Source organism: Quercus lobata, chromosome 9, assembly GCF_001633185.2.
Source record: "Quercus lobata isolate SW786 chromosome 9, ValleyOak3.0 Primary Assembly, whole genome shotgun sequence".
Taxonomy (NCBI): domain Eukaryota; kingdom Viridiplantae; phylum Streptophyta; class Magnoliopsida; order Fagales; family Fagaceae; genus Quercus; species Quercus lobata.
In genome coordinates this window covers 45,895,509-45,923,271 of record NC_044912.1, presented here as the reverse complement: position 1 = coordinate 45,923,271, position 27,763 = coordinate 45,895,509, and the positions used below count along the sequence as shown (strand labels likewise).

At 33.4% G+C, this 27,763-nt stretch overlaps 2 protein-coding genes across 2 annotated transcripts; both read right to left on the bottom strand.

Annotated features, from left to right (window-relative positions):
• Positions 1-489: 489 nt before the first annotated feature.
• On the bottom strand, positions 490-4,899 carry LOC115959030 (ylmG homolog protein 1-2, chloroplastic-like). The gene is made up of 2 exons (XM_031077322.1): positions 4,166-4,899; positions 490-854 (listed from the first exon to the last, which is right to left on the bottom strand). The coding sequence occupies exon 1, from the start codon at positions 4,806-4,808 to the stop codon at positions 4,203-4,205; it is 606 nt and encodes a 201-aa protein (XP_030933182.1). The 5' UTR covers positions 4,809-4,899; the 3' UTR covers positions 490-854; positions 4,166-4,202.
• A 12,919-nt stretch (positions 4,900-17,818) lies between these two features.
• On the bottom strand, positions 17,819-18,217 carry LOC115959506. Its single transcript, XM_031077927.1, has one exon. The coding sequence runs from the start codon at positions 18,202-18,204 to the stop codon at positions 17,908-17,910; it is 297 nt and encodes a 98-aa protein (XP_030933787.1). The 5' UTR covers positions 18,205-18,217; the 3' UTR covers positions 17,819-17,907.
• Positions 18,218-27,763: the final 9,546 nt, after the last annotated feature.

Here is a 27,763-nt window from a genome sequence, read left to right as displayed (position 1 = left end):
TTTTACACAAGCAGCAAATACTTCTTGACTCATAATTTTAACCTCCCTCTTATTAGCTGGAGTTCATTGACAAGTGCAGCACATAATTTTACATTTAGTTTTGAACACTTTGTTCTTTTATATTTTATAGTTTGTTTCTATATTTGGTTCAAACATGCAAGATGCTTGAAAGGCAATCATACAAATTAAGTTGACAGCCAGACAGGCTTGGTTAGCTAGCACCAGTTAGGGCAGTGCATCTAATTTACGCAGCATTGCATTAACTTAAGTAGAGGTTTGAATTCTACTGGAAATGGACGTTAAGAGGAAAATAAGTGGCAATTCTTTTTTCTTTTAACAATAACGGCATGGAATTTGTCCTAGCAAGATTGTGGAGAGAGATTGGTTGTTTTGATTGATTATATCAATACATGACATAGTATTTATTTTTGTTTATCTAGAGTTAAAAATAGTTAAATGGCGATGAAATAGTTTTGTCAATATGTCAAGTGACAGTAACTGCAAACCTGCAGTTTATTCTAGTACATCATTACTGGAGTTCTAACAGTAACTACAAACAATAAAAGATAAAAAATAATAATTAAAAAAATATAAAAAATTAAAAAAAAGATACATTAGGCAAATCTGATTTTTCTCATGTAAACACACTAGCATACTTTTTCTTGTTCACCAACGCTAACCTAGCCTGGAAAGAGTGGCTGACATTTGAAAATGAAGAACCTGAAGAATCATCTCAAGATATTGCTTGTATAGTTTGACACGTTAGATATTGTCTTCTGACCCTTGAGCATTTGAAGGCCATCTCAAAACTGATCAGCAGCCTGAAAAACTCAATATCCCACATGCATGTTTCCCTGAAAACCAAGTTCAGAAGTTGATTAGGGCCAAAATGGATCATCACGATATTAAAAATCAATAGAGTATCCTTCAATTTCTTCAAGAAAGTGGGCCTTAAACCACCCCCCCCCCCCCCCCCCCCTCCCAATAAAAAGGCAAAGCAGCAACTTCAACAGAGAACCCAACTTTGAGTATTTTCAGATTGGAAAGTAGCAAGCAAATCCAAGATTATCATTCTAAATTTCTACATTTATATATATGGATGTATAAAACTAATTGCACAATCAATACCAGAATAGTCATTCAAAAAAACAAGATTCCTCTTTAGAATCAAATCTAGTGTGAGAAGATGGCTAATAATGATTTTTTGAACATGTAAAAACTCTCTCTCACACACACATAAACTGCATCCAACTAAAAATTCTGCAGAATGAAATTATTCTTAAAACTCAAATAAAACCCCTCTCCCCTTTTTATTCCCCTCCCTTCAGAAAGTTTTTTGTTTGCCCATTTAGGGCTCACTTCACTTCCCTTCGTTCATCCATCCTCAGGGGGGATTCCATCGCTTGCTCTCCACTCTTCTATCATCCCTCAGATTCTTACTAGAAGGTAGAACTTAACAATCCAAAGCCAAAAATTTCCACCTTGTGTATATGCCCCTTATCATAATTATTCTAGTATATTTTTTTGAGCAAACTATTTACACACATTCAGTTCAAAAGAGTTATCTTATTCCCTAAGGAAAACTGTTAAACATAGTTGAAATGCTTAAGTTTCCAATGTCTTTCACCAAAGCAAATATGAGTGTCTATTAAGTCCTATATATTATCGATACCAAATATCTTTGGGGCATCCTTCAGTGAAAGCTTCTCAAAAAAGGGTATCCATACATCAGGTAAAAGTCAGCTAGTGCTCTACATTTTTCCTGGCTTGGGCCAGTTGTGAACATAATATACGAGCATACGACACTAAGCATTGGCCCAGGTGGAGTTTCAGCTAGTGATCTCAATAATTACTTGAATCAAAATTAAAAGATTCAAGAACTTCTTCCAACACAAAGAAAGACCAAAAATACATTACTTCAGTCATCAATCCATGAGTAATTTTAGTACTTGAAGTATAAAGTCCCTTAGATAAGAAGGGCAAACTAAAAACTAACCTGTCATCACTCCATTAGACACATTTGGGATTAAAAATTCTCAATTTTAAGTTGTTAAGGACTAAAAAATATTACTTTAAGTTATTAAGGACTAAAAATGACCGCTTCCACTTGCACATGCATATTTCCTTGAAAACAAAGTACAGAAGTTGATCAGGGCCATATGGATCATCACCATATTGAAAATAAATATAGAAATAATGGATTCTTGAGGAATTGGTGACACAAATTTTTTTTTTTTTTTTTTTGATAGGTAATAAGACTTTTATTGAAAAAACTGAACATCATGTTCACGATGGTGAACACTCTAAACAGGAAATAAATACAACAAAATCAGGAACTAAAGTGAACAGAATCTAAGAATTCAGAAATTGGAATACAATTCGTAAAACCCCAAATATGAGCCCACTATAACAAAGTACCAAAGAGAAGAGATTTTAAGAGATCTAAGGGTCTCTCATTGTCTTCAAATATGCGGGTATTACGTTCCTACCAAACTAACCACATTAAACATGCCCGGGCCATATTCTAAATGGTTGATAGGAATTAGTGACACAATTAACCTCAAATTATGTTCATTCTGTAACTTTGCCTCCAATCAAATTGTTTTAAACTTAAAACATAAAAATAAAAAAGATGCCTTTTGCACTAGCATGTTCTAGTAGAAAACTTCTGGTCCTAAATAAAAAGATATGTCTCTACAACGAAATGATTGTTAAGTTTCATCAAGAAATCATTCTAAATCTCTACACAAATTTCACAGATGTGTATATACACATATATATTGATGTGTAAGATAATAACATTAAACTTATATAGGAACATCTGAATGCAAGAGCCTTTTTGGAAAAAAAAAGGAAGCAAATGCAAAAATCTCAGCTCCAAGATCACTATTGGCAACGTACAGCGCTAAAAACACTATCAAAAAAGTGCATCAGAGACTCTAATTTGTTGCCTTAGTACACACACACACACACACACACACACACACAAACCAATTGCACAAGCAATAACAGAATAGTCATTCCAAGAAAAAATATACCTCTTTAGAATCAAATTTTGTGTGTGGAGATGGCTGATAATGATTTTTTGAACATGTCAAAACTCTCTATGTAGAGATAACCACATCCAACTAAAACTTCTGCTGAATGAAATTGAACTTTAAACTCAAATTAGACCCCTCTCCCCTAAAACACCCTACCTCCCCCTTTTTTCCCTTCAAAAAGTTATTTGTTTGGGCATTTAGGGTTCGCTTCACTTCCCTTCAGTCGTGCACCCTCCAGGGGAGATTCGGACGCTCACTCTCCGCTCTTCTATCAACCCTCAGATTCTTAATAGAAGGTGGAACTTAACAATACAAAACTTTCTGCCTTGTGTATATGTTCCTTATCACTATAATTCTAGTATTTTTGTGAGCAATCTATATATACACATTCAGTTCAAAAAGAATTATCTTGTTCCCTAAGGAAAACGGTAAAACATAATTGAAATGCTTAAGTTTCCAACGTCTATCACCAGAGCAAATACGAGCATCTATTCAGTCCTATATATTATTGATACCAAAATATCTATGGGGCATCCTTCAGTGAAAACTTCTCAAAGAAGGATATACATCCATCAGCTAAAGAGTCAGTTAGTGCTCTTCATTTTTCTGGGCTTGCGCCAGTTGTGAACATAACACAATAAGCATAGACCAAGGTGGAGTTTCAGCTAGTGATCTCAATAATTAATCGAATCAAAAGATTCAAGAATTATATCCAATACAAAGAGAGACCCAAAATACATTACTTATGCCATCACTCCACGATCGATTTTAGTAATTGAAGTTTAAAGTTATCACTTTTAGTCCTTTAGATAAGGAGGCCAAACTAAAAACTAACCTGTCATCACTCCATTAGACACACTAGGGATTAAAAATGATCACTTTTAAGTTTGTTAAGGACTAAACGTGAACACTTTAAACTTAAGTTAAAGGACTAAAATTGCTAATGGATTAAAATTCAGAGACCAACAATGTATTTTGCCACCAAAAAAAAAAAGAAAAAAAAAAAAGGAGCAAACCCAGATTGAGATTTGAGACAAATAATGCAGAAGGCAAAAAAACCCAGATCGAGAATTGAGACAATAATGCAAAAACCGAAAAGAAAAGCATCGAAACGAATTCCATACCGAATGAATGAATGAATGTTATTGCTGAAAAAGTTGCTCAGTACATTCCTCCCCTGGCGCTATTGAGAATGGAGCCAAGCGTACCCAACACCGCAAAAGCCAAGAGTGGGCTAACATCAAGAGTGTCAAAGATGGGTGGGATGATATTACGAAAGAGATTGAGATAAGGATCGCAGAGGTCACGAATGGCAGACAAAGGCTGACGGTCCCACGGGATGTTAGGGAACCAACTGAGCAAAACCCTGACCATCAAAACCCCACTGTAGATGTCAAGCCATTTGGCGAGGCCAGCAGCTACAACAGTGAGAGGGGTGTTGAGGTAGCCAGGGGGGCGGTCCTTGAGAGAAGCGAAGAAAAGGGTTGTGGTGGCGGCGGTGGAGAGTGAGAGAGGGAGTGGGAGTTTTGGGAGGAGGAGGCGTGTGGAGAAGGAAATGGCTATGGAGGCTATGGTGGATATGGTGGTGAGAGTGGTGTTGGGGTGAGATGGGGTTTGTGGAGAACGGAGAGTAGAGGAAGCGCAGACAAAGGTGGAGGTGGGTTTGCGGAGAGAGAGGGAGAGGGGTTTGTAAGAAAAGGGTTTGGGGTTTGAGGATGGAGGGGTGAAGAGGAGGAGGGCTTGGGAGCTCGTTAGAAGAGAAGCCATTTTTTGGGGGGAGAGGTTTTGGGATTCTGTGACTTTGAGTTGAAACTTTGATGAATGAAGTGACCTAAAATTGGATTCTTTGAGTGTGAAGGTGGTGTGGCAGTTTTTTTGCTTTGCCACTTTTTTTTTTTTTTTTTTTACGGCAAAATCCAATATTTATCCTTTAAATTTTATTATTTATTATTTTAGTTCTTTAAGGGTGTATTTAAATATAGTTTATTGTTAAAAACTGAAAACTAAAAATACTGTAACAAAATAATTTTTAAATATGTAAGTAGTGTCATGGAACTTAGTTTTAATTTCATTGTTAACTACTTCATTATGAACTTTAGTTAATATTTATTTTAGAAAAATGTTAATTGGAAAAAAATAAATAAATAAATAGAAACTAAAGGGACATACGCTACTTTCAGGCCAACTTGCATTTTCTTCAAAGTCTTTTGAGATTCAGGAGGAGTTGATCAGTACGTGATCCGTAGCAACTCTGAGGCCTAGGGTTCTTTTGAGCCCAATATCATTCATACCTGGCAGAAGAAGGAAAAAAAAAAAAAAAAAAAAACCTTTCGCCTTCAAAAGTCAAAACTAAGGAGGAGTCCTGATACCAAGTCCTAGTTCACCAAGCTATCGAAGAAGCGAAAAAAAGGTTTTTGTTCAACAAGATTTCAGGTTTCATCAGAAGCAAAAGATTTGATGTTAGCTCTCGGCAACTCCGCCCCGTTCCTTTAATTTAGTTTTTGTTTTGTTTTTTTTTTTTTTAATTAAGTTTTTCTAAAATTAAGAAAAAAAATATTAAATAAAGTGCAAAATGGCATTTTCGTAGGTTAACTGGGGCAATTAACAGATTATTAACATAAGACTTAATTAGGAATGAATGAAATTTAGAGGACTTAAATGATAAAACCTAAACTTAAAGGACTGAAATAAAATATTGTGAAACTTAGAAGATGAGTTTTATATTTTGACTTTTTTTTAAAAAAAAATATAATTTCAAAGTGAGAGAGGGATTGATTCCAATCCTCTAAAGTATGTCATTGATTTAAGAGACTCTTAAGGCTAATCAAGTGAACCATTTTTCTAAAACTATATGAACAAAGTTTAGCCATAAAATCGGTTATAACCTTAGTTTACAATTTTATTCAATATTATATTTTTTTTTTATTGAAGGTGAATTTTGACAAATTAACTATTGGATTGTATCTTTCTCTTATATCCTCCATGTTTGCAAAATTTTTAAAAAATTAAAGATCAATTACTATGTCAACAATAAATTGTTTAAATTGTAAGTTTTTGTAATTTAAAATTATACATAAAATATAGATCTTATAGTAAATAATATTCAATTGACATAGAATTTGACATATGTATTAAGAGTGTAAAGAATGTGAAATTCAATGGTTATATTTTCAAAATATGTAGTAATACTTATTTTACTGATAAGATTGTAGTTTTAGGTTACAACCAATTTTGTAGTTAAATTTTGTCCAAACTATACATACATGTGCCCTCAAAAGAATGTTTTGATGATAATTTCAAGATGCTTTTCAAATTTTATTCTAGATGGAGATGTAGATGTTAGGGAAGATGAGAATCATAGCAAGGACTCTAATAAAATTGGAGAGATTCGCCTTCTTATTTAGTCTTGTAAACCACTTCTACAAAACTTCCTAGTTTAGGCATCAATCATAGTGGGTTAATCTTTCTTCATCCAAATATTAAGTCAAGAAGAGAGTTTCATAGAGGAGAAAATATATAGCAATAATGGTAACAATGTTTTTCATATCTTCCATTGAATATTTTTGGGGTATTTATAGATAATTGTTGGTGAGGTGGGTGGACGGTTCCCATGGTAGAGGGATGTTTTGACTACTTCCCACCCTCTTAGCCCAAGTCAACTTAAGGGTATGTTTGGTTCAAGATGAAATAAGATGAATGGAAAATAAATGAGATAAAATAGAAGTGAGTGTTGTTTGGTAAGGTGAGAATGAGAGGAAATTTTTTGGTGGAGCCCAACCATTTTCCACCTAGGTCCACAAAAATTCATCTCTCCGAACTAGAGAGAAAACAAGCATGAAAAGCTTGTTGCTTACCCAATTACCATATTGCCCCAATTTAATAAGTCTATCTCTCTCCTTGCTTCTCCTTTGTTTCTTTTGCATAGCCACAAGCAACCACATGAAACAATCAAACAACAAAATGTCCAGGTTTGTTCTTTGCCAAGTTTTTTTTTTTTTTTTTTGAGCCACTAATATATCATTTATATTATACTATATGCAATAATAAAGGAAAATAATATAATAAGTAAAAAAATAATTAACATATTATATTTATATATATAATATTAATTTATTAATTTCAATTAATAATAATTAATATTTTCTTTTTATTTAACGAGCACAAAGAAATTATATTTTTTTTCTAACAAAGAAATTATATTTTACATATTATGTACTAAGGACGTTGTGGGAGGCAAGAGAGATTAGACCCCATGGGCCTTATCTGAAGAGTTTAAGAAGCCCAATATGTCTACCCATCAGGTCTTGGATGGGCCCCAGAATTTTTGAGGAGGAGTAGTGGGCTGAGGGGCCTTTGTCCAAAGAAGGCAACCCATGGAAAGGAAGGATCCATATGAGGCAAGAAGTCACTTTTTGAAGAAGGTAGCAGCACCCAGTCTAGACCAATAGTATAGGAAAACTGTCCAGAAAAGTATCTATCACCTCCGCATTGAATGCACTACACCAACCATACCAGCCACATTAATGGCTGAATGACACTTGAATAGTGTTGAGATAGCCCGTAACCCGTTAAGCATGACCTGATAAGGAAGGGTGGGACAAATATCCTAGAGTAGAATCAACAACCCTCCATGTGGAAGGACAGGATGAGATCTAAAACACTATAAAAGAGAGGGAAACCCTAATGATTAAGGGTTGGATCCAAAACGATATCAAGAAGAATACACATTCCCACTTTTAATATCAAGTGTAAAAGGGCTCCTTGGCCATTCCGAGGAAGATAAATCAAATGCATATTATTCAGAAAATAGTTCTTACTCAAACATCTTCATTTCTTTTTCTACTTTGTATAAGATTTGCCACTTAGGAGTCATTCTATTGATTTGAAAACCCATCTTTAAAAATTAATTGTCATGGGCCTTAATCAAAGTCCAACCCACTTTTTCCTGGGTCGTTGGCCTCTTTTCTATCCCATACAGATATAATAGTAAATTTATATAAACTATATTTTCTATTCTCCCCCTTTTCTCCACAACTAAAAAAAAAAAAAGTTCATCCTTCCACTTTTCCATCTCTCTAACCAAACACACATCAAAGGAAAACTAAATCTTTTTTATTTTCCTACTTTTCCATCCTCCTAACCAAACAAACCCTGAGGGTGTGTTTGTTTGGAGGTGAAATAGGGTAAATGAAAAAATTTGGAAAGAAAATGGGAAATAAATTTTTTTTGGAGTGTGCTTGGTGGGTGGGGATGAAAGAAAATAAATAATGGGACCCGGGTGTTTTCTTCCTAGGCCTACCAAAAAGATTTCTCTCCAGAATGGAGAGAAAACTGAAGGGAGAAAATGAGGCTGCTTAGTAGACAAAAATGCCCACGTGCACTTATGGGCAATTCATCCAGTTCCTTCTTTTCTTTTTTTTTTCTTTTTTTTTTTTTTTTGGTGCTTTGCTGGGAACATTGCCTCTACCCTTTTTTTTTTTTTTTTTTTTTTGATTTCCTGGATTGTGGTGTGATAGTTTTTTTTTTTTTTTTTTTTTTTTTTTTTAAACTAGACATGATTTTATTTTTTGGGAAATGATTTTTTTTTTAATAAATTGGGTGATTGAATTTTTTTTTTCTTTTTTTTGTTTGTCACTTTTTTATTTTAATTGGCCATCAATTTTAACAAAGGTATATGAGTAAATTTATACAAACTCACTTTTTTTATCTCTCTACGTTTTCACTCCCAACCAAACAAAAATGAGAGAAATTAAAATCTTTTCTATCCTCCCACAATTTTCTATCCTCCCACAATTTTCTATCCTCCCACTTTTTCACTCCTCCAACCAAACAAACCTTAAGAGATGTGGTGATAAAGCATGCCTCCCAAAGAGGTGAAGTGGAATCCTTTTATGTCTTATTACATTTAATGATAATTCAATTGTAGATGGGATGTTAAATGTTGGATTGAAAAAGATGTTCTTAAAACTTCTCTAGGAAACTTCCTTTTCTATGAAATGTCCTCAACTCACTACAAAAAAATTGTACTATTGCGGCGGGCCAAAACCGCTACAAAAGCCCAAAAAGGGCTGCTAAAGGTCCATTTGACCTTTAGCGGCGGGGGCTATTGCAACGGTTCTACTCGCCACTGTTTGCAGTGCCACTATAGATCTATTGTGGCGGTCACAAAAAGCGCCGCAATAGATCGGCCATTTAGTGGTGCTTTTGGCCTATTGTGGTAAGTAGAAAACCGCCGCCATATGAGGTTACCATTCGGGTCAAGTGACCTTTTAGCGACGGGCATTAAGCGCCGCTATAGGGTTTATTAAACAACAGACTCTACGCACCTTTTAACAACGGTTATGCCTGCTGCTATATGTGTGAGGCTTTAGCAGCGGGCTAAAAATGCCACTATAGGTCTCCAATTATTTCATACTTTTAGTCCTTCAGCGGCGGGTTTTTTTTTTTTTTTTTTTTTTTTTTTTCTCTCTCTATCTTCAAACTGGTATTATTGCCCCTCCCCCCTCCTTCCCAAAAGATAGTAGAATGAAGCAATTGCCATATGAATATGGAGATGAACATTGTCACCAAAATGATTACACAGTTATGACTTAATCCATTGCTTGGATGCATATGAAACTTTCTGAACAATGATACGAAAGAACATGGTAGCCAAGAACATTGGCATGCTTAGAAGGGTTTTTTAAATGAAAAAAAAAATACAAAATTTTACTTAGAAAGGCTAACTAGAGGTTGCAAATAATGATTTCAAAATGCATGTGATTGTGCCATATTTGATGCGGATGTCAAATGCCTACCAATAAAGATATGACATCAAAACATTACCTAGTCAAGTAATAGTGACTGACACCACTACTTTATGGAAATTTTAGTGAATGTACTGGGACAGAGCTTGAGACAATTGATAGCGTTAAAAATACTTAGAAGTACTAGTACCAATGACTTCAAACTTCATTCAATTCAACAAAGCCTAGATCTTAACTACTTAGATGTAACTTAGTATTGAAACATTTTATATTCTCTACTTGTCAATTACAAATTATGCAGTTAGAAAATGTTATAATCACAAGATATAATAAAAGGAGGGTGTCAGTGGACACAAGCAATCCAATAAATTTTGACTTTCTAGTCATTACGCAAGATTGTTAGTAGTTCTACATGTACAAACAGAAAATTCCCAAGCTCTAAGGATATCACATCTCAAATCCCACCAACATGAAACTGAGTGTCCATGCCACTATGAAATGCCTTACAATTGTTGGTGTGGGTGTGTGTTCCAAACACTTTTATTCTTATTTATTTTCTAGCTGTTGGAAATTTATGAGTAAAATAGCCGTTGGGCAATTATGAGAAAAATAGCCGTTAGGCAATAATTGATAATATAGCCATTGGGCTTTTAAGGGTTATTAGTAACCAATAACTATAGACTATTATCTTCATAAGTAGCCTATATAATACTCATCATAACACACTTTCTAAAGGGGTCTTTTTTACTACTCTATATTTTAGAAATACACAAGTCTACTATCTTTCTCTCCCACATATTTTTTCTACAAGAATATTTGTTCTAAAGAAAGGCAATAGAGAGTTGTTCTTAAACCTTTTGTGAGTGGAAGTGCGTACATCACAAAGGTCAACGCTATAGTTTAATCCTGGGGGGTTGTTTGGCCAAGAAAAACAATCGCACCAAGTTTTACTTTGGGTGGCACGAATCAACCTTTAAGGACAACGCTTTCGCAGCGTGATTCTATAGCATTGTGAGATTGTTCTAAACTCCTTTTTATTTTATGTTCTTGCTAATTATTTGGGATATTATTTTTTGTATCAAAACTTGTTTATTCACTAAAATATTTCCAACAACAATCATGTTGATAAGAAAGAATATGCTACTACAAGTTTAAAGACGTGTGTTAGGACATATGTGATTTACTTGTTAGGAACATATGTCACTATTTTATGTAATTGGCTTATCCTTTGACAAAACGCACTTTACTTGTATTTGGGTAGATCTAGGATGTGTTTAATACTTCAAGAAACTATGTTTCAAGATCAAGTGTTGAAGACATGCAAGTCTGTCAAAGATTCAAGCTAAAGAAGTGTTGTTCATTAAATCTCGACAGCTAGTTCGACAGCTAATTATCCATCGAGCTTAAGAAGCTGTTCCAGCCCCGTGGCTCGACAGCTTCTCGACAGCTTCTCGACATCTGTCGAGCTTTATGAAAAACAAAATTACAGTTCTGTTTTGACTCTAATCCGTAACAAAATTCCAGTTTTGTTTTGACTCTAATCCGTGATTATATGTTTGAGCTTTCTTTTCTTCTAACCCTAGACATATAAAATGATTATTTTAAGGGCCGTCAAAATGTACACTAGTTGCACAAGTGTTGAGCAAAGTTTGTTTAAGCAATTTGTAACCGGAGACAAAGTTTTACCCTAGTTCATCATTCTTGTGAAGAAGTTGCTGTGTATATGCACCGTAAGGTTTTGTGACCAAGCATCTTTTTTATCTTCATCGTTGGGATGAACTGAAGAACTTTGCAGCCAACAATCTTTACTAGTTGGTGATTGAAGTCGCGTACTGGGATCTGCGCATTGGTTAGTCACGTACTTGGGAGCCGTGCATCAATAGAAGAAATTGTCACTAAAAAACAAGTCCAATTGGGTATTGAGGTAAGGGTTCAACTGTAAGTTGGTATGAGGTACTGGGATTCCTTTACTTGTAACTGCTTGTTGTGATAATAGTGGAATTTCGGGAGTGGTGACTTGAAAATCACCCGGTGGGGTTTGCCGTTAGGTTTTCCCCATTCATAATCAAATCACCATGTTATTTATTTTCCGCTGCATAATTAATTTATTGGTGATTTGTTTGTGCTACCATGCGTTTGCATGTTAATTAACTTAATTAATTCAATTGGCTAAATTAATTGGTTAATCTATCACAAGAGGTCAATTCGTTTTTGGCCTATCCATGTGGAACAGTAATTACAACAGATTTCTTGCTATATCACAGACATGCTTATCTTATAGAAATCCACTTTTCTAAAATCAAGGTGAACATTATAGAAACTAAAGTCTTCACTAATATACTATAATTTTAAAACCATGAAAAAAGATTTGAGACTTGATTAGACCTTAAAACTACATGTGTTAGCACATATAAACAACTCAGATTACAACCCATAACATCATATAACAATCATCACAACACAAGTCAAAAAATTCAATCCCATAACTCATATAGGCAATTTATCAAATACTTGGTAAGCAAAATACACATGCTCACATTACTTGTACAAATTTATAGTTAACACCACAATCACAACCACATATGCCAAAGACATTTCAAAATGCAAGGAAACCCTCTTTCAAAAATTAAACCCAATCTACCATATAAATCAAAGACCCAAATAATTTTTCAAGAAACCCAACTCACATGGTTGCCAAACAATAAATCACTTGTCAAAGAAAGCACATATGAACTTACAAGATAAACCACACAACAAAAACTTGTAGTAAATTCCTTAAAGTCTCAAAATTCTAATCATACTTTCTAATTAAATTTGCAACATGTCATCTCTTTTTAAAAATTATGTTGGTTCACTTAGTGTTATCCAAAAAGCTTGAAATTAAATATGGAGAAGCCATTATATGTCTAGTATGTACCATAAAAAATTCAGCTCAAAATAATTGTTTCTATAATTTATTAAAAATCACATAGTACATCTAAATCAAATCTGCCCCTGACAAATTTAAAGTCACAAAAAAAAAAAAAAACTATAATTTTAGCACCATGCCAAAAGCTTTGAGACTTGATTAAACCTTAAAGTTACATGCGTTAGCATATATAAACAACTAGAATTACAACCCATAACCTCATATAACAATCATCACAACACAAGTCAAGAAATTCAATCCCATATAAAAATCAATTACCACAACATCAATTCACTTCAAAGTTCTAAAACTCATTATATATATACACACTTCAAGTTTAATAAACAACTACAAGCAATTAAACCTAACCTCATAACTCATTGAGTTAAAATATCAAACACTTGACATGCAACAAACATAAGCCCACAACTCAAGCAATTTTCATAGTTAGCACTATCAATTTTTCACATATATCAAATTCATTCCAAAGACATAAAGAAACCCAATTTCAAAAATCCATCTCAATCTTCCTCATAGATTAAAACTCATATGGTTGTCCAAGAAATACAACCCTTAAACCCACTAAGTTATTACCATAAATATCATAAAACAACAAAGCCCAAAGGATTTCATAGAAGAAAATAACAGAAAACTTAGATTTTTACTTCATCTATCGAATTAACCAAACTTAGAGAGATGGTCTTTCAAATGGGTATGCTGAACTAACCACTAGAACTCTCTGCGTCGTCGTTGGGGTAGGCTGAGCTTGATGGCGCTAGGCTAGGTGTTGACGTCGGCGTCAGCAAGTGGCTAGGCTGGGTTGGTCGGTGGGCTGTGTGTGTGTGAGAGAGAGAGGGTTTTGTGTGAGGGAAATGTGAGTGGCTGAAAAATTTTAAGTGGTTGAAGTTTTAACTTTGAAGAGAGTGGGAAAAGTGAAATTTTATGTGGGAAAGACAATTTTTTTTTTTTTGTTGAAATTTGAGCTCTATTGCAACGGTTATGGAAGCATCACTAAAGGTTTGGGCTATTGCTATAGAGTTTAAAAATAGCACACTTCAACGTCACTATGCTAAAATTTATTTAAATTTTTTATTTTTAAGCTTAACCCCAAAAAATGATATATTTTGCTGAAGTGTTTGGCGGGAAGTGAAAATATATGTTGAAATTTATTTAAAAATTTCATTTTTAAAGTGATTTTTTTAGCGACGAAAAACTTAATTAATATACCCCTGAAATCACTAAAATGACAAAAAAAAATGCCCTTAAATCTTTTAGAATGAGAAAAAAAAAAAAAAAAAAAAACTTTGAAACCTCTAAAATGACAAAAATACCTCGAAATCAATAAAATGACCAAAATACCCTAAAACCTCTCAAATGACAAAAAATACTCTGAAACCTCTAAAATGACAAAAAAAAAAAAAAAAAAAAACCCTAAAATCTATAAAGACAAAAATACTCCCAAAATCTCAAAAATGAGCAAAAGTACCTTGAAACCTCTAAGATGACCAAAAATAGCTCAAAATTGGTAAAATGACCAAAATACCCCCCAAAATCGCTATAATGACAATTTTGGTCGTTTTAGAAGTTAAGGAGTATTTTGGTTATTTTAGAAATTTCAGTATATTTTGGTCATTTTAGATATTTCAAGGGTATTTGGGTTATTTTAGAGGTTTAGAGAACAAAGTCAATCAAAGTTTTTTACCATGCAGGTACACAAAACATGTCCATCATGCGTCATACTTAAATTTGAAATCTAATCATTAGATTTGAATAGTGTAATGAAAGGTTAATTTTGGTATATTATGGTCACAATTAAACGGTTAGATTTAGAGAACGGAGTAGTCAAAGTTTAATTAAAGTTGGTTAAATCCGGTCAAACTCAATAGATGGTCCTGAGACTACTGGACTTGCGAAATTCATATTCAAATCGTGATCATTGGGATTGAACAGTATGGTGACATATTGGTGTTGGTGAAATTTGAGACCAATTGGATGGTCAAATTGAGAGAACATAGCCATACAAGTACACAACACATGTCCATCACATGCCATACTTAGATTTGAAATCTAACCGTTGAATTTGAAGAGTGTAATGAAAGGTTAATTTTAGTAAATTATGGTCACAATCAAATAATAGGATTTAGAAAAAGGTGTGGTCAAAGTTTAGTTAAAGTTGGTCAAACTCAATCAAACTTAATAGATGGTCCCAAGACAACTGAACTTGGTGAAATTCATATTCAAATCTTGATCATTAGGATTGAAGAGTATGGTGACATGTTGGTGTTGGTGAAATTTGAGACCAATTGGATGGTCAAATTGAGAGAACTTAGCCATACAGATACACAACACATGTCCGTCACATGCCATACTTAGATTTGAAATATAACCGTTGGATTTGAAGAGTGTAATGAAAGGTTAATTTTAGTAAATTATTGTCACAATCAAACAATTGGATTTACAGAAAGGCACGGTTAAAGTTTAATTAAAGTTAGTCAAACCTGGTCAAACTTAATAAATGGTCTCGAGACCACTGGACTTGGTGAAATTAGGTTCAGTGGGAAGGTTTTCGGTGGATTATTGGGTATTGGAGTAGTTGTTAGAAAATGTTAATGAAGAAATAATTTTGAAAGATGATGACCATCATGTTAACATTGACTTAGATAAAGTTGATTAGGCAAAATGATGAAAAAATTTATTATTTTGGCTCATATATCATGTATTATCACTTTTGATTTTAATTAATTTGAATATGTATGCTACAAATATATTTTAATTTGATTTATTTACTTGCTTTTGGTAAATATTATTATATAATTGATGATTGAATTGGTGAATAGCGATTAAGAGAGAGAGTGTGTGTTTGTGTTTTTTCTTAGAGGGAGACTAACATAGGGAAAACACAAAGGCGCTAAAAATGAAAAGACAAATGGTGCTTAGGCGAGGAAAGGACAAAAAAAATAGAGAGAAAAATTGGACTAGATTCAAGCAATTAAATGGTCTATTGCGGTGGTCAAAATCGCTGCTATAACTAAGAAGCTATGTTGCAAGAAAGTATCTATTGCGGTGGTTTGATAATACCACCACTATAGCTAAATAGAACGCTGCTAAAACACATATATTGCGGCCGTTTTATATACCACCGCTATAGTATACCGTAAAAGGATATATCTATTGCAGCGGTTTGATGGAGCGTCGCTATAGCTACATCAAATGCCGTTAAAACATATATATTGTGGTGGTTTTATATACCGCCGCTGTAGGATGCAGCAAAAGATTAGAGCTACTGCAATGGTCCCAAAAAACACTGCAATAGATCCTATGTGCAACGGTGGTCCCAAAAAATGCCGCAATATGTGACATATAGCGGCGGTTTTTGCACCCGCCGCAATAGTATAGATTTCTTGTCGTGATTGTCACTTGTAATCCTAACTATGGTACCAGTTCATTACTTGGTATTTGGTTTGCTTCATTTTTCACTTAAGCCTTCTGCTTCTTGATTTTAGGCCTCCTTAGTTTTCATCTCTTCACTCTATTCTTCTTCCTTTGGGTCTTTTATCATTTTTCAAGCATTTGTAAGTCTCCCTATCTACTATTTTTTATTTTCCTTCTTCGTTTGATCTTTAACTCTCATACTTAGTAAGGTTAAGGGAGTTCTACTATCATGATTAACATGGGCAAAATAGTGAGTTTAGTGAACTCAAATAGGAAAATGGCAATGTCTAGGAAGATTTATTGCGTTTTTGACAACATGAGTCTCAAGTATGCTTGGAATGGGTGTTCCTCTCTGACTATTGATATGAAACCCAACTTACTATCAATTTGGATATTGAGTTTTTCACACTTGACTAAATCCAATCACATTGATAACCCATTGACCATTGATCAACGATTCAACTTCGACATTTTGGTCTTAGTGGTGTGACTTAGCTATGAATTTGGTTGCATCAACTTGGCACTAGTGCAATGGGCAAAAACAACCCAAATTTGACCACACCAACTAATGTTTAACTTCGTTTATAAGACCACATATTAGGTTTACCAAAAAAAGACCTCCCATTACTTTCACATGGTCCCATTATTAGTATCACTTTTATTGTAAATTAATCAAAACATACCACATCAACTAGGGCTGTCCAAATGAGTGCCCAAACTGACCCACATACTCGACTTGAACCAACTTGCCTAGATTTTGCTTGTTTTGACGCGATTGGTTTTTGGTGACCGTTATAATTTTAATGGTTTAAAACTTGCCTCAAACGGGTCAAGTGTCAGTTTTCCAACCAGGGAATACATCATCTCCAATGAGATATGGTGAAAACACTCCCCGTTGCCATTTCTATCCAATTTTGACTTAACCTAACCACTACTAGTGGACAACGGAATAGTACAACAGTCGCTTTTGTTCGACTGATGGTGGGTGTTGCCTTTTGATAGTTGATGTGATTAGGTCTAGTTCAAGTTGAGTAAAAAACTAACTCTAAATGACCCATGGACACCCCTAACCTCAACCGTTGTGAATTTTTTTCATAAGACTAATTGATTACGGAACCCCTCTTGAAAGTCTCTGGCCTATATTTCTCAGATGTTAGGGAATATATTTCAAAACAGCTGGTTGCCCTACCCTTTTTTACTTACCAAAAAAGAAAAGAAAATTTCACTTCGCTCAATTGACTTATGGAATGGCTTACATGGACATGGAGCAGTATACGTTTACAAGGAAACAAAAGGCAACTGGGCGGCGCAGAAAGCGTATCCCAATTACGGTGTTTGCAACGACAATTATGCCCCAGGAAATCTGCTATAGTACAATTCAGAGAGGCAGCCTATTTTCTAGTCAATTGCAGTGCTGGAAAGTGGAAAACAACATGAAATCAAGACCAAATGTCAAAATTAATTTCTAACCCCCCCACCCCTCTCTTTTTTCCATTAGATGTGCTCTGTAGATGCTCCCAATTTTCTTTCTTTAGTCAACTTAGCTATGACAGCATGTCCATAATACCATACATATATGTTCAAAAGCTGGTACAAACATTTTAAAACATACACATAACCTAAACCTTCATTCATCTTGCAATATTTTCTATGTTTATAAACCGCTATAAAGATAATATGCAATTTGTCTGTTCAATAATTATAGGAGTTGCTCGATCCCTTATTACACAGCTTAACAAGAAAAGAAAAAACCAAGCAAAGGAGATATTGCTGCTAGTAATCAACATAATGGAAATAGATGGGGACGTAGAAAGGGTATTAAAGATGAATAATAAGCCTCCATCAACTGTCCATTTGGTGCCATTTCCATGATGAACTTCTTCAGCATCCTAAGAGGGCCCATCATGACCCCCCATTGCACCACTGGCTTTGATGCTAAGCAGAACCCTCGCCGCTTATTTCCTAACCGTATGGTGCTAATCTTCCTCCGTTTAAGCCGCCTGCGTGGCCTGCACCACCCCCCCAATGTTGTAGAATTTGATAACATGGAAATGGTTAGAGCACCTCTTCTCAACATATTGCCAGATAGTTTTGTGGTGGTTGTGCAGTGTGTTTTATTCAATATTATGCTTAATGCTTTATATAGTGAGTAATAAAGATGAATCATTGATGTTAATCATGATGGTCATAATGACAGCAATTATAACAATCATGTTGTTTATGGCCTGATGCTAGTGTGCAATAAAGTATTAGCAATTGGGGTGATTTTTGTTCTACTTTCTTGATTAGGCTTATGGTAGTCATGATTAAAAGAGATGGGCTCCTGCTCATGAAAATGAGATCTTGGAACTTTATTTAGGTGAGATCTGTTGTTGTACATTGTGGTTTATGCTATTTTTCACTGTGGCAAGTTTGAATGGGGAACCAGAGTTTAACTTTAGCAACCTCCCTTTAACCTAATTGAGAAAAAAATAGGGTGAAAGCAACATAAATAAAGAGGATTAGACTTCGTTAGTTTGTGATTTGAGATTTCATTATAAAAAATCAGTTTAACTTTAGTTAAAGGTTAGTTTAATAGTTAAAAGGCATTTCTTTCTTTTTAGTTTGGGAGAGTACAAAGGTTGCCTCTTGCTAGTTTTTTTGGCTAGAGAAACAAAATTACAAACACTATTGAATTGAATAAACCAATTTTATTGTCCTCTTCCTCTTTTACTGATATAGGTATAGCCATATAGCCATATAGGCTTTAAAACTACACCTCCAAAAAAGAAAAGAAAAAATCAGTTTAGACTAAAGTTAACTTGTTAAAGTGTAAATATTTCTTTATATCAACAATCATTAACAATCATTTATAATTCCTTCAATAAATTCAAGACTACATTCATGATTGATTCTGAATAAACTAATTGAAATAAATAGCTACTATTGATTGAGTTTAGCTTATGGCTTGTGGTGCTGTGCTTATCTTCTATGAAAATATTCTTTTTGGTGTAATGTGATAGGATAAGCATTGTTTGCATGGTACTGATAATTACTTGTTTTGAGAATAGGTGGACTACAACCTCTCACATAAATATGAGTTTTATGTGTGTAAAACCGACGTTTAGAATCCTCTTTTTTTGATTCTCCCAAAAAAAAAAAAAAATCTCTCTTTTTTTTTTAAAGAAATATGTAATATAGCAAGTGTATTGAATAATTTCGGCAGTTTCTACCTCCTATATTGTGCTCTTTTTTCCTCCATTAATTTGAATACAAAGCATACTGTAGAATGCCGGGGAAAAAGAATACCTTCCAAGGCTTTTTTTTTTTTAATAATAATTTTAAATGTTTTAAAATAGCCGTTATGTGTCAATCCTATAAATGCAATCATTCTTGGAGTGGGGTCTAGCTAAATTAAACGGATAGACGATTCCAAACACTAATTAAAAAAAAAAAAAAAAAGTTCAGATTCCAAAGGGTAAAGACTAAAGATTAAAGAAGCCAAATTTTTTATACTTTTTGATATCACTTCGGAATAGTAGTTACCTAGTGGTTTGAAAGTTCCAAATGCATACAAATTGCTAATAGCCAATAGTTACTAGATAGAGATCCTAGTTAAAGATTCTAAAGGGGAAAAAAACTATTGATTTTACCATAAGAATTTTACAAATTGTGGTGACAATGTATGTAAATGCTACCATATTCAATGTAATCGATGCATGCCACATCAACAATATAATAAATAGTTTTTTAATAAACTTTTTTACTGTATGTCTAAAATTTAAAACATCAATTTATAATACCTATATAGTAAAATTTGTAATATATTTAACATTACTCATGATTATGTAGGTATAAATTATGTTAGGTGTACACAAAAGTAGCACAAATCAAAATTATAACGAATGATTAGAGTACAAATGTTTTGAATTAAAGTTAGATTCGTAATGCAAAAGCATCATGATAATAAGTAATGTTCATGGTGTAGGTAATAAATAACGCTAGTTATAACAGTAGTGGGGTTCATAAAAAAAAATATAACAGTAGTCAGTTTTATGGGCTTGATTTTCTTTTGGGCTATTTGTGGATGGGTTTTATGGGCTTATTATCTGTATCTTTTTTGGTTTGGGCTTTAATTGAGCCAAGCCCAATCCTGACCTTCCAGAGCATTCTCTTCATTTCTCATCAAGCCCAACCATTTCATCCTTCTTTTCATCACCTAAAGTTTTTGATCCAATATGTACAATCAATTATCCGGCCACCAATAATAAAATATTGGTAAAGCAATTCATCAAGAGATAAATAGTGATATAGGAAACCAAAGTCTACGTCTTTTTGCAACCAAATAATTTTTTCTTTAAGGATATAACAAAAATTCACGACAATTTCATAACATTCCCCATATTGACTATCATATAAGAGTTATAAACTAAAAATAAAAATAAATAATAGATTGTGATGGTCCTAGGTATGAGGTGGTAAGCTAATTTATAAATAAATAATTTAAAAAAAAAAATCTACACAATTTCATAATATTCCAACTATTCATATATTTTTCTTCATGCTGATTTGCTAAGTGGGTATGTGGTTGTTTAACTTTACATTATCTTGTATTTTGGTTTGTTAGTTGCTGGGATTTTCTCCCCGATCTGCATATTTGGGTAGTCTCAATCTTGCTGGTTGTGTAGTTTGGTCTATTTAGATATTGTTGCTGTTGGGAGTTGTTTGTTGTAGCCCTTGTTGCTTAATAAATTCACTTGATCAACATAAAAAAAGAGAGAGAGAGGAAAAGGGGGGGAGGGGGGGGGGGGGGGGGGGTGTTGTTAAGTAAGAATGTCCCTATCGATCATTTCATTTTTCTTGTTTAACGTCCCTATCTGGACTGGTACATGCTGTTCAGTTGATTGCCATGCATAGTATCATTTTTGTAAGAATAAATAGCTTTTCATAGTTTTAGAGGTTGAGAACTCAAATCCGCCAAGTAAAGAGTTAGGTTTCTTTTACTTTTCCGAACTGTTTTTTTATAGGGGACTCTCAATCCATTTCGGGAACCATGCGAATTGTTTGAATTAGTCCACATGATATAGATAACAATTATATATACTAAGCCAACTAAAATATTATTATATATTGATACATAACACCTAAGCAATTTTGTCATCAGATTGCCAAACTTACAAGTCTCTCTCCCTCATGACTTGCATGTTCTCCACGATAGCGATCGAATAAATACCCAATATTACGGTTCATTGAACCAATCCAGTGTATCAAATGAAAGCCCTCGATCATCATCAATCTCCCTTTAGGTAACGTACGTACTCAATTACTTACATGTGGATGATTCTTCTAAGATAACAACATGAAGCATAACAAGCTAGCCACACAATATATACACAATCATAAGAGAATATTTTTTAGGTGATCAACCAGCTCTTATTTCGATTTCCGGATCAAGCTCTCATTTGGGACCTTTAAAACTGCATTTTGAATAATTTTTCCTGGCCCATCTATTGGACTTTGGGTTTCACAAGTAGTTGTTATTATAGATATTAACACATTTCTTTAACTAAATTTATGAGGTGGTATATGTTGTGATTGGTTTAATGTAACTTTCACAAGTACGGACGACTGGCACACATTTTTTCACTTATCAATCAGCAAATGAAAAGAACACGTGTAAAATTGTGTGTACCTAAATTTTCTGAAGCAATAGTCAAGCTCAAACAAAAAAGAGAAACAAGAAAATAGTGCGGAAATCGGCACATACCCATCACAAAAGGTTGACGCAATTGCGTGGAAATTAACATATTCCCATCACATTACGTTAGGCCGGGGATTGGCTCCACTTGTTTTTGTTAAAGATTTGTGATTGAATTATGAGCAAAAGTATGAAAAAGAGAGCACATGTGGAGGTTTATGTAATTCAGCTTAATGACATACATTCATGTGATGGTAATGGTTAACACCAATAGTTAGGAGCTAGTTGAGTTAATAGATGAAAGCATCATGTGATTGGCATCATTAAAAACATGCGTGACATGTTGCATGAGGCTAACAAGGCAACTAATGTGACATCTATATATGCTAACTGATTGATATGACAAGATTTTGTGTCACTAACATGATATTATATTGATGAAGGGTATAATGTTTGGCTTGCATGCCAAAACTATCCTATATCAATACTTTGCATAGAATTACATCATTGAGAAAAAATGTTATAACAACATAGTATGATGTGCGTCATGGCATATTTTTTTACGCTATTCATTTATCACCAAACTTGTTATAGCATTACAAAATGGTGCAATCTATGAGAATGATTCTTACAATGAATAGTGAGTGACAACAATTTTATAAAAATTGTGTTATATTAATCACTCACTTTTTTCATTGTTAATTAATATAAAACTTCACTCACACATGTGTACCCAACAACCTCCCCCTTAATTATGTGTGAGTTTTTGCCTTTTTGTGGTTAACAACAAGTCCTATTATCTCCATTTTGCCTATGGGTTTTTTCCTTTATTATCATGTCATCTATGGGCCTCTCCTACGCCATTTTTCTCCAAATCCAACCACGTGGATCAATGCATAAGGTGACCTTATAACACACACATGGCACATGGCACATGGCACATGGCACCACACAAGTCCTCTGTCCTTTAGTCTATCTTGTGCGGTTGTGGCATGAGAAAGAGAATACGTGGTAAAGATATATACTTTGAGAAAGAGAAGGAAGAATGCTTTTCTTTTCTTTTCTTTTCTTTTTTTTTTCTTTTTTGAGGGAAAAGAATGGGATTTATAAACGCAGGTATATTAGAATTGACACCACATTAGCAAATTATCTTGTGCTTATATCACAAAACATTCTTGTCCTTGGTGTTCTCGTGACGCTGCTCCAAGCTGCAAAAGGTGCATTGGTTAAACTATTTTTGTGCTTGACTAGTCACAAACATAATCATACTTATTCGATTCTTAAGTGCTTACGTGACACTACTATTCCATGCCGCAAAATGTGAGACGATGTATGGCCAATGAGACGAGTACATATATATATTGGCTTAGCTTGTGTGCAGACCTGGTATGAACTTAATTGTTTCATTGTTTGTACCTTAATTGTTTCATTGTTTGTACCTAGCTAGTATATATGTTTTTCATTGAAGAAAGATTCCACTTTGCAGTCCAATTCTAAAAACTTATAGTGTCATGTTCGCTAGTTTTGGTAGTCAAAAGAAGCTATCATTACCTATTGCCCCTAAAACTTGTCAGGGAATTGGAGAACCAATTTAGAGGGAAGGATGTGGCAGAGATGTTACAATATCATGCTTTTGTTAATTGAAACGAATCAGTTGATAAACTCCAGAGCTTAAATATTATAGTGTTTTAGTCAAATTTAATAGTGGGACTGATGCATTTTGATTGTTTGGATAGAAGGAAATGAGTCTACTACTTCAGGGCAAAACTTGTTTTCGGTGCAAAACTTCTAAACCTTGGCTTGAAGTTGTCTTTGCATTCAAGGTGACCCAAATTGAAACTTACATAGGTATATTGTAGTATAATATTTCGGGATTATAATTATATAATACTCTCTCTTTTCGCTAATAACAGATTTCATTAATTAAATTCATAGTAAGGGTTCTATTTATGCAAAAAGAGAAAAATAGACATTATTGTACTCTTAAAATATTGCATAATCTCCAGATCTACCAAAAATTGTAGTAAAGACCATTAAAAAAATTGATGTGCATGCATTGATTGATGTACATTCTATGTACACGTTCTTTTATTGCATATTATGAGCATGTTTGGCATCAGTTTTAATTTTTAGTTTTTAGTTTTTATGTACAGTTTTTTAAAACTTCATTTTTTTTCCCTTTTTTTCTCACTTTTTCAAATTTTTTCGAAGTATAAGTATATTTTAGTACACTTTTAGCAAAAAGTTTTTATTAAAAAGCTAAATAAACTACTCCCAATTAGACATTACATGTCATGTCATATTGGTATAGTTTAGATCATTGTTAATGTGTTGTTACTACTTAGGAATTATTTGCTCAAAAATTAGGTGTTTAGATCTTCTAGTGTTTGTGTCGGTCATCTTTATTTTCAAGATTTCAATGCAAATCTTGGTATCGATGGACTGGTTAGCATCATACGTTGAGTTTTGATTGCTTTTGTAGATTTGTTTTTCGCAATCTTGGAAAGCCAACTTTTTATTTAAACTTTAAAGGACGATATATTCTAATATAGTTGCTTGCTTGATTGCTTTTGTAAGTGTTTTTCACAATCTTAGAAAGCCAAATTTCTATTTAAAGGACAATTTTATTATAATTGCTCTTTTCATAATTCTACTTTGGCGGCAATTGAGAACGAGTTGCCAACTGCCAAGGGTATTTACCTTATGTTGTGGATACAAAGAAACAGTATTGTAAAACTTGATGATATTCACATAGTGTGCAAAGCTTCCTGAAATTTTTTCAAAGGAAATGAAGATTTAAACCATCAATTAATCAATATATATATATATATATAGATATATATAGATATATATATATATATATATATAATTTTTTATAAGGACTAAAAGTTGGCACTTTGCTCACCTGAGGTTTACTTTGTTAGGCTTCCATAACCTACCTCTGTACTTTCACCGTTAAAAACACAAAAAACATAACAAAAACATAAAAATCTAAATTTAAAAGCATATTTCTTAAAATGGTGAAGTTTTAGCTTAAAAACATTCTTCCTCTTCATAAGAACATAAGTCTATCAATCGAAACAAAACTGTCAAGGGGATAGAAAAGATTGAGAAAGAAATTTGAGGTGTGTTCCATTCCCTCCGATTTCTCTCAATTTTGAGGGGAATGAAAATTTGAATTTTTAAGGGAATAGAAAAGAATGAATGTTCCCTCTTACTTATTCCATTTTTTCCCACTAAAACTCTCAAACAAAGGAATGAACTTTCCATTCCCTCCATTAAAACTCCCAAACAAAGAAAGTGAAAAATATTCTAAAATTATTCTTTTCACTTCTTTCCTTTCTATTCCATTCCATTCCCTCCTCTCAAACGAGAGTCAAAGGATCAGTTGTTGGTACTGCCCTAGAATCCTCTGATTATCAAGTTAAAAATATGTTCTCTCAATTCTTAGTGAATGGAGATTAGGGTTTTTCTCATACTTGGAGTGATGGGTTGAATCCTCTATTTATGGGACCTTAAGGGCATTGATCTCTTTGATTTTTGACCCTTGATTGTAGCTAATTATCTTAATCACCTTCCTTTGATGAAGTGACAGATTTACATGATATCCTCATGGAAAATCTGCTATTTCCTTTTGTGGTTATCCGTTTAAAGATCAAATATGACCTTGGCACTTAATTTTCCCACCTTATTGGTTGTCTTGTGATATGGAAGGTCTTCCATTGGGTGGACGAATTCATACACTGTCAAGGACAATTGCACTTGTTTCTCAACCCAAAAAAAAAAAAAAAAAAGGACAATTACACTTTACCTATATATATATATATATATATATAAAAGAAAAAAAAGGATAATTACACTTTACTCATATATAGTTTGGACTGTTTTAATATTATCTACATGTGATTTAAAAAGTATCACTTTATACACATGCAGGGATAGATCCAGGATTTCAAGTTAGAGGGTTGGAGTACAAGTAAAAGGAAAAAAAAAAATCCATATAATTATCTATATAGTATTAACAAACTATCATTTAAGACAAATATACAAAATCATCGTTTCTTAATATATTTAGATGCAATCATCTACCAACAATGACAAAAAATACAATACACTATTATTTTTTAATACATTATAGTGCAGTCATCTATGCAATCTTAATTGACAGATTTACTAGTTTTCAATTTATAAATTTATCTAATTAAAAAAATATTAATTATAGAATTTTGAGTTAGGAATATGGGCTAGTGGGCTAATAATCTTGGACACGTGTCCATCATCCAACGTGTCCAGTGGAAACTTCCACTGGACACAAACCACACCCTAATGGGTAATCTATTACTACTCATTTAATTAGGCTACCCAATAAATCTTTACCCATTTAACTCTTTTTATTGGGTGGGTAAAGATTCATAGGCAAGTTAAATGGGTTTAGATAATTTTTTCCACCTTTAACCTGCATCTACCATGGCTAAAATTAACTTTTAGGTTTGATGGGTTTTTGTCTAGGTCTAATGGGCTTTCTTCAATCTCATGTGTTTGTTTTCTCTTGTAGAATTTTGACAGCAAAAAAAAAATAATAATAATAAATAAATAAATAAATAATTAACATTATGTAGGTGAAGTTGGATTTTATTGTGATGGGTTTTCATTAATCTCATATCGGTTTGATGGGATTTTTTAACAGTATCTAGAAATTGCATGAGGAGGAAATGGATTAATCTAAGGGTAAAATTTTATAACACTAGCTATGCTATATAGTATTAAATGTTGGGCGGTTAAGAAGTAATATATTTATAAAATAAGCGTAGCTAAAATGATAATATTAAGATGGATAAGTGGAAATACACAAAAAAGATAGGATTTAAAATAAATCTACTTAAAGATAGGGGTGACCTCTATTAATAAAAAGATGGTGAAGTATTTGCTTGAGATGTTTTAGTTATATTCAGAGGAGAGCGACTAATGAACCGCTGAAAAATATTGAGTTGATTTAAGCTAAGGGAACAAAAAACAGTAGAGAAAGACCAAAAATAACATTAGTCGATATAATTAAAAAAAAGAAACATGTCAATTAGGGAATAAACAAAGAGCATGAATTTGAATAGAATATAATGGTGGTAAAAAAAAAAAAAAAAAATACATATGGCCAACCTGAACAAACCTGTTGAGAATTCATAACCAATTTCTAAAAAAAATGGGACTAAAGATTTGTTGTTGATGTTGTAGTTGTATGTCGAAAAAATGGGTTAAAATCATCAATCCCATATGTGCATTTTTTTTTTTTCATTTTTTGCCCTTGATTTGTGTGGTCACAGCCTTGGAGATATTGAATTTTCTTGAGCATATTCTGTATTGCTATGAAATTTCAAAGTAGATTCTCAAAACAACTTTTTTTTGTTAGTCAAGTCAAAACAACAACCAAAGAAGGCATAATTATTTCAAATGCATATCTTCTCCATTTATGAAACTATGCCTCCATTTGAAAGTACGTCTTTTTCAAACAACTCATTTTCAAAAAAAAATTTAAAAAAAAATGTTGTATAAATGCATAGGCTATCATTATTCCAATAAATATGATACTTTGTAGGCCAAAGATTGCACTTCGTTTGGTTGGGGTGAAAATGGGAGGGATGGAAAGGTGGAGGAGAAAATGAGGGAGAAAATGTTGTTTTCCCTTGTTTGGATCAAGAGAGAAAATAGAGGAGGGAGAAAACAAAGAAGAAATCCTATGGATCCATAAATTTTCATCCCCTTGATTTTGGGAGGAAAAAAAAAAAAAAAAAAAGGAGAAAAGGGGTCCCAATTCTTAAATTATGCATTAACTCTTCAAAAGACCTTCGAGTCAAGCGAGACAAGACCAGGTAGCAATCGAGTTGTCGCTATCCTTCGTCATCCACAAAATCTCATGCTAATCGACTTGCCATCCACAAATCTCTCAATGTCAACTTTGTTGTCC

Coding starts and splice junctions, on each gene's coding strand:
- LOC115959030 (XM_031077322.1), bottom strand. CDS start 4,808: ATGGCTTCTCTTCTAACGAGCTCCCAAGCCCTCCTCCTCTTCACCCCT.
- LOC115959506 (XM_031077927.1), bottom strand. CDS start 18,204: ATGTTGAGAAGAGGTGCTCTAACCATTTCCATGTTATCAAATTCTACA.